We start from the raw sequence: 8,422 nt of genomic DNA, 5'->3' as shown, positions 1-8,422 counted from the left end.
GAGTGAAGCTCAACTAGGGGAGGAAAGATTACTGAATGAAAAGGGAGGAAGAGAAGGAAGGGGAAAAGGAGGAGTTGGAAGAAGAAAGTCTGATTACAATAGCGATGAAAGAGGGAAAGAGGAGGTAGTAGTTTGCGGTTAAAGAGGCGGAAAGACAGTAAGAAGGCGACGGGAGGGATGGGATGGAATGGGAAGGGAGAGTGGGGAGGGAAAAGAAAAGAAGGAAGTTAAAGAAAGTGCCGCGGTGGGAAACAAGCGGAAGGGAAATATCTTAAGCACCCGATAAAACACGATTGTTGAAGAAAAACGCGCACACGCACACACAAACTTACCGCTCCCACATCCCCCTTCACACACACACTCACACACACACACATTTAACCTTCTCAATGACACGGCTGCCCATGTTAACACTTAGAGCAATGTTTAAAGTAATACTTGTTTGGACACAAAATAAAAAGATGCTAGGGTGATTTAGGGTGATTAATTTCGTCTTTTGTACTAATGTGTAGTAATGAAAAGGAATAAAGGAGGATAAAACAAAAACGTGGAAAGGGACAGTTTCCAAAGCGGTATTCGAGAATGTACATCTGGAAGAGCAACGAGCGAAGAGCAAACTTACTGACTAGCGCGCACACAATTGAATGGCCTACACGTGCCCTGATTGGAGGGAGCACAGCCTGATCGACACACAAGCTCTCTGATTGGCTTACGTGCGGTCAGGATATTGTACACGGTCTCTGATTGGCTTATACAGAACAGTGAAGTAGTACACCCACTCTGATTGGCTTACACAGAGCCACGAAGCAGGACGCGTTCTGTGATTGGATAACAACGGCCAATGGAGCAGGATACGCTATCTGATGGGTTTTCACATACACACAATGAAAGACGGGCTGTTGGAGAGATTGCATTAAGAAAAATAACGTCTAACGTGTTGTAGATGATTATAGAAATTGTGTAGGAGTAAAAGGATTAATTAAGGAACATAACCAAATTATCAGATAAAAAAAATTCTATTAAATATTTTTTTTTTTTAACTAAAGTCCGGACGTGTACAAAAAATTCAGAAAGTTTTGCCATTACAAGTTTCCTATAATATTATGGATGATTAAATTATGAAAAGCTTGAGTAAATTATTGATAAAAAAAATATATGTTAATAAGAAATGTCTAAGTTAAATATGGTTATTTTCTACGCACCACTCAAAAACTCGAAAGAATATTTTACACATGTACGATGGTTCTTCTTTAAGTAAGCTGTGATTGGCTTTTGGTTATGCTAACAAGTACAGGAATATCTTAGAAATACATTAAGTTATCAAGATATAGTTTCTTTTCTCCTTCTTCGTTTTCCTTTTGTCACTGCAGTTCATTCTTACGATTTTTTTTTTTTTAATGGGCAAATATCTCCCGCTTTCAAGATTTTTTTCCTCCCTTTTCCTCTCCCACACGTCTTTCCTCTCCCCTTTCATCCCAGCAAGGAAAGGAAAAAAAATAGAGGACAATTGAAGAAAAAAATAATGTATCTCTCGCCTCACTTTTTTCCGCGATGAAGGAAAAGTAAAGAAAAAATTAAGAAAAAATGTGCAGCTTTTTTCCTCGTCTTCAGTGTTTTCTTTTGTTTAGATTTTCTTTATTTCTCGTATTGGTTTTCTTTCTCTTTCTCTCTCCCTCTCTTTTTGTTTCCCGTTTTTCATACGTGTGTGTGTGTGTGTGTGTGTGTGTGTGTGTGTGTGTGTGTGTGTGTGTGTGTGTGTGTGTGTGTGTGTGTGTGTGTGTGTGTGTGTGTGTGTGTGTGTGTGTGTGTGTGTGTGTGTGTGTGTGTGTGTGTGTGTGTGTGACGCAGTCTTTACGCTTGTCTGACTTACACTGCCCAACTTTCTTTAAAACAGGAGAGAGAGAGAGAGAGAGAGAGAGAGAGAGAGAGAGAGAGAGAGAGAGAGAGAGAGAGAGAGAGAGAGAGAGAGAGAGAGAGAGAGAGAGAGAGAGAGAGAGAGAGAGAGAGAGAGAGAGAGAGAGAGAGAGAGAGAGGGGGGGGGGGGCCGAAAAAAATAGAAATATCAACTGCAAAAGTATAAGCAGATCGAAGAGGGATACGCACACATACACACACACACACACACAAGCACACACTCAGGATTTCGCCGATACCTGAGCTGCCAATCACGTCTACGGTGGCTTGGCGACGCCTCTGATTGGTTAATTAACGTCGAGGCGGGACAGGTGAGGCATGTGGGGACGGCGACGAGAATCAATAACTGGCAACAATTATGTGTAGTCCATCCTTTTTCTACCTACCAACTCTCTCTCTCTCTCTCCCTCTCTCTCTCTCTCTCTCCCTCTCTCTCTGGGTGTGTTTAACTTGTAGCCATATATCTCACTCCCGCGATAATTTGGCTTAACTTACGCCACCTAAAACAAACTATTCGTCTTTTGCCAAGCCAGAGCACCTCCGCACGCCGGGCCAGGGAGAGGGTGGGGGAGGGGCATGCCATTCCTGACGAGTGCACCTTAAAGCCTCGCATAAAGGTGACTTCGAGGACCCGTGTTTTTCTTTCCCTCAGCGCGAGTTTGTGCTAGAATCGCTCTGTACCAGAAAATGATGCGAAATGAGGCCGCTTGGAGCTACAAAAGCACACGTACTTACTGATTTTTTTTTTTATAATAATGATTTTATTTTTTTTATGCTTTTGCCTCTGTCACCGGCTCTTCCTGCCGTCTGCCTTTGTAGTTACTCGTTAACTTGAGAGAAAAATGGGAGATTTATGATCGTTATCCGTAAGAATTTTCATTGTTTACTAGCTGAAGAAAATAGATGCAAATAAATAAAAAAATAAACATTGTAATAAGCAGGAAACCAACTAAGGATCTATTTTTCAGTATTTTCCAGCGAACACACCAACCGAGCACAACGCGCCAGGCAAAACCGTCTCGTGTGACAATGTTTTGCCGCGCAGGGCAGACCTTTTACATGTGGGAAACGAGGCGTACAGGCAGAACATTTGAAAATAATCACCAGTTTATTTTGTTTATTCTGCTCCGCTCACTCAGTTTTGCTTGCTCGGTTCCTTCAGAGCTCAATACACGTCAGAAAGCGCCGTGAAGCTTTGACTTACTGCTAGTGAAGTAAAACAAAAACTTATTCTGTGTTACATTGTCCTTACCCTTACATTTAAGGACAAACATTGTATGTATACTGAATATATTGCGTTCATACATATAGTGCGTAGATCACTATGTTTAACGGTAACCATATTTCACATTAAAAACAAATATAAAGTAAAAATCCACACTTTATTGATTCATATGAACTTCCTATACCAATATTTTCCTTCTACTTTTCATTATTTAAAATTCAGTAGCTAGGAAATTTTTAATCGCAAAAATTTGTTTCTTTCAAGGTCCGAACCTTAAATAAATCTCAGTTTTTTTAAACCATAAAATGATAAAATAAAATCTATGCATTCTCGCTGTTTGAACTACAAATTGACTGCACAACGCACGGACAGAACCCAAGGGCAACACAGCACGCCAGGCAGACTCTAATCAGCTTGTCTTCGCTAGCCTTGGTCTCGCTCACTAAAGACGAACTGCCGACGAGGAGAAAAAAAAAGAGTACTGTTGTCCAAGCAAGCAGAAAGAAGGGTCGCAGAGGAATAGAAGAAGCAAAGGGAGGAACAATAAAGGGAAAGCAATCAAAGGAAGCAAAAATGAAATGGCAGAAAGTCTGAACGTGACGTCTCTCATGCGTCACCATTACCCCCAACCCTCCGATTATCACGGGGGAGAGGGGAGCAACGGCGAGGAGCAGGGGTGGGGTGGAGGGGAGACTGTGCATGCTGCCCCCACCCCTTCCCCTGCCTTAAATTACCCACTCCTCCCTCTTCCTCCCCGCACCACCAGCCATGACCCAAAACACTCCCCCATCTCCCTCCCCTCGCTCGCTCCCTCACGCAAACGACCCACCATCCCCAGGCAGCCATGCATCAGCCGCTCCACTCAGCCAGGCCGTGAACGCTGAGCTGTTGGTGCTACTATTTCTGTTACTGCTATTGCTTTTACTACTATTACTACTACTACTATCACTATTCCACAAAGAAACTATTATTACACAATACCTTCTACCGAATATGAATACCAGAGCCATCTATATAACTGCTGTCATAATCTACTGTTATGGTATTTTAATTTCTCCTATGAATGAACACCAATAATTTTCTTTCTCATTTCCTTCCTCCTCCTCCTTCTCCTCCTTACACTGCTACCACTGACAACTGCTGCTGCTACTTCCACTGCCACTACTGCAATCAGTACTACTACGTCTTCTACAACTATCAATAATGAAACGATGAGAAGATTCATAGATACCACACAACATTCATTAACTCTCTCTCTCTCTCTTTCTCGCTCTCTCAAAGGTCACACGCCGCCCTCTCTCGCCCCAGACGGAGCTGCAAATCGCTGCCTGCGTTCAAGGCCGCGGGTCACGACCTCCTGCAGGGAACGCGGGGAAAATGAGACTAATGCTCGGGAAAGGAGGAAAATACACACACGGGGGCACGCACGCACACGCAGCCACACACACACACACGCACACGCAACCACACACACACACACACACACACACACACACACACACACACACACACACACACACACACAGACAGACAGCAACAGTGTGGGAAGTAGGGCACAGTAGCATGAACAATACAGAACAGGTGAAAAACAAACGCGCATGAGAGAAAACCCGTGGAAATTTGGAACAATGTTGTCTCATCCTGACTCCATTCAATTTTCTTTTTATTCCTATTAGTTCACGTTTTTATCTTCCTGTACATCTTCCTCCTCCTCCTCCTCCTGTTGCTACTTTTATTTTTGCTTCTCTTTCTCCTTCGTTATACGAGTAATTCCATGCAGGAACCTGAGGTTATATTGCTGCTTGGTTATCCTGTGTGAACCTATGTAATCCTCCTCCTCCTCCTCCTCCTCCTTCTCCTCCTCCTCCTCCTCCTCCTCCTCCTCCTCCTGTTACTCACCACTCGTAGTCTGCCTGTGGGATTCTCTGGGAATGTTGTACGTACCTGGAACAGAAAAGTAAGTACATTTAAAACTCGAAGGACTCTTGTGTGTGTGTGTGTGTGTGTGTGTGTGTGTGTGTGTGTGTGTGTGTGTGTGTGTGTGTGTGTGTGTGTGTGTGTGTGTGTGTGTGTGTGTGTGTGTGTGTGTGCGCGCGAGAGCATGCAATTTTGAGGAACTGTTGCCAAAAATAAATCAAATAATAGATATTAATAGCATAAAATTACATAATTAGGAAAGGTAGTGATTTACAAACTTCTTTATTACTCCTCAAGATTACCAAACCTCAACATTTAATACTTCTTTTCAAAATAATCGAATGGGACGAAATTTATCTTGATTGTACGGTTAGGAGAGAGAGAGAGAGAGAGAGAGAGAGAGAGAGAGAGAGAGAGAGAGAGAGAGAGAGAGAGAGAGAGAGAGAGAGAGAGAGAGAGAGAGAGAGAGAGAGAGAGAGAGAGATGCATCAATACATCTGCGACGCAAACACTAAATTCTCACTTTATTCTTTCTCCTCTCCTGTCTGTGCAAGGTTACACTCCTTTACATTAATGATCCCAAACAAGCATTAACACACGCACTGCCGCCAGTCTGAACGTCACGAGATGAGCTCAGTTTTATGTAGTAATCATCTGGAACCCTCTCGGAGCTTGCTTTTTCATTTTTCTCTCAGATTTCCACATAAACCTCTAGCTTACTTTGCATCTATTTATCTATTTTAATGACTCGGTAGCGTGACGGTAAACGAGGCGACGAGCTCAAGGCAGAACTATCACAAGTTAGAGTTTGCTGGGGAAAAATCCATTACGTTTTCTTCATATGTGCTGTTTTACTTTGATGTGGTGCCAAAACGTAATAGTAAATTAACCTTTTCCTCTTAACATTACTACAAGAGGGGCAACGTTGTCACCATACAATACTCCAAACAAGAGGACGCTTGGGGCGGAGGCGATATGAACCAGATGAGACACTATTAAAGACCAGTATCTGACAACCCTTCAGTTTTCTACCTTTTTTTCTCGTTTTCCTCCGTTCAATCTATATATTTTTGCTTATGTCCCTCATTATTCTTATTCTATCTATCTTTTTCTCACCTCCTCCTCTTCCTCCACCTCTTAACACACTCACCAGTTGCCAGGGCGAGGGAGCCAGCACCCCAAGATTGGGTAAAATAGGAGACAAGGAAAACACGCTGGAGGAAAGACCCGCCGCTAGCAAGCCCTCCTCCATCCTCCCGGCGGAGACGCTGACGAGGGCTGGGAGGTGCGGGGATGTGGTGCGCCTTGAGGGATGGTACTGCGGTGCGATGGGATGAGCGCCGCCCCGTCACATCCCCACTGTTACGGTGACGGATGGTGATTGTTCAAGGTGACGCTGGCACTGCTTGTTGTCGACGACGGATTCTCAGTCTCGTACGTCACTTGTTTTCCTTTGTGACGGCGTGCGGCTTTACACCGCCAGCGCTGTATCACTTTCAGCAACACTTCAGGCGGTGATGGTGAGCGTTGGTGGTGATGATGGTGACGGGAGCAATGCACACACAGCCAACAGTGACGGTAATGGTGGCAATGGTCCCGCAATCATGACTAACACACTATTGTCTCGCGATGCTCGGGCCTTGCATGATATGAGGCCCCGATGCACTGGCCTGACCGCTGCTTCACTGCCTCACACCTGGGCCACGCCTGAACCGCCACTACCACGATGCTTGATGCCACAAAGCCCGAATCACCGCTGCACTGCTTCATCCACATTAATCACTCGTGAATTACCGAGACTGACTCAGCTGACAATGTGTTTATCATTTCATGCACACACTTAAGAAAGAGACACGCACAAACTAAATACCACGAAACACGTTCATGTATAGTAAAGTAACAAATATTTCCATAGCAGGAAGCGAATATGAAAAAAAAAACATATCATAAGATTATAATGCAGCTTCAGTAGGAAAAGTAGGTGAACAAAAATATAAGCATAAAAAAAGAAGGGAGAACCTAAAGTAAAAAAAAATCAAGGAATCAATGACTAGAGAGAGAGAGAGAGAGAGAGAGAGAGAGAGAGAGAGAGAGAGAGAGAGAGAGAGAGAGAGAGAGAGAGAGAGAGAGAGAGCGCAAAACCACATCAAACACAGACACAAGAGAATACTAAACAAATTACTATCGGTCTTCAGCGGTGGTGGAGGCGGCGCGGGATAGGTAACGTGTGTTCGGCCGATGGTAAATAACGTGGAGCCAATGGAACGCGCCAGTCGAAGGCCTCCCCGGACATGATGGACGGAAGCCAATACACGAGCAATTAATGGCAAATACACGTGTTGGGAAGACGTACGGCGCCCCCATCCCGCGACCCGGACAGTTTAATGGGGGGATGGATGGTCGTGGGAAGATGAATGGTTGGAATAAGAATAAGAGGTTAGAGAATAGGAAGATGAATAATGAAGACGGTTAAAAGAGGAAAGGGATGAGATGCTGCAAGATGAGAGATATGGATGGAGAGAGAGCAATGATTAGGGAAACAGAGAATAATAGGGAAGAAAGGAAGGCATGAGAGGAGGTGGTAAGGGAAAGGACTGGGTGTGAAGATGGCAGGTAAGAGTTAATAAAAGGAAGAGAAGTAGAGTAGAAAGGAGGGAAGGAGAGAAAAGGAATGCACGACTGTAAATATAGAATGATGAAGGAAGGCAAGAAGGAGCAGGAGTCAGAGAAAAGGGAGATGGATGGAAAATGTAAAGGAAGAAGAAGCGAGGCAGCGGCTCTTCCTAACCCATCTTCCTCATACTGGCAGAAAAAGAAGAAAGAAAACCTAAGGAAGGAAAAACCATCATATTAACTGAACACTGTGAGAGAGAGAGAGAGAGAGAGAGAGAGAGAGAGAGAGAGAGAGAGAGAGAGAGAGAGAGAGAGAGAGAGAGAGAGAGAGAGAGAGAGAGAGAGAGAGAGAGAGAGAGAGAGAGAGAGAGAGAGAGAGAGAGAAAGGGAAAAAGAGACGGAATATTAAGAGGCAACGCAGCAGCTCTAACAAACCAAGCAAACCCCCTCGAAGTCCTCGTACTGACAGGAAAACACGAGACCAAAGACAAACAAGAAAACAAATCACCAATCTGACAAAACTACATGAAAAAAAAGAAAAAAATGAAATACTGCTGCGTTCTGGTTTATTTGAAAGCGAACTGTGTTTACGATAACAATAAAAACAGGCACGTGGGATACAAGTCACGCGGGGCGGACACCGATATGGAGGGGGGCAGGGAGGAGAAATGGGGGATGGAGGGAAGGAGGGCATGGGAGTATACATGTATGTAGGTCTCTTGGGGAGCATAGGCAGAATAAGGGGGAGGAGGG

General features: G+C 44.2%; 1 protein-coding gene across 2 annotated transcripts in view; it reads right to left on the bottom strand.

The window, feature by feature from the left end:
* LOC135110584 (pleckstrin homology domain-containing family G member 5-like) overlaps positions 1-6,887 on the bottom strand; it is a 222,862-nt gene extending 215,975 nt beyond the window's left edge. For both annotated transcript variants that reach the window (XM_064023052.1, XM_064023053.1), the window contains exon 1: positions 6,207-6,887. In XM_064023052.1, the coding sequence (XP_063879122.1) occupies positions 6,207-6,308 (102 nt within the window). In that variant the 5' untranslated portion in view covers positions 6,309-6,887. The remainder of the gene's footprint in view (positions 1-6,206) is intronic.
* Between the last annotated feature and the right edge of the window lie 1,535 nt (positions 6,888-8,422).

This window comes from Scylla paramamosain, chromosome 20, assembly GCF_035594125.1.
Source record: "Scylla paramamosain isolate STU-SP2022 chromosome 20, ASM3559412v1, whole genome shotgun sequence".
NCBI classification, from domain to species: Eukaryota; Metazoa; Arthropoda; class Malacostraca; order Decapoda; family Portunidae; genus Scylla; species Scylla paramamosain.
The sequence above is the reverse complement of the archived record's forward strand: the minus strand, read 5'-3'. Positions and strand labels throughout refer to the sequence as shown.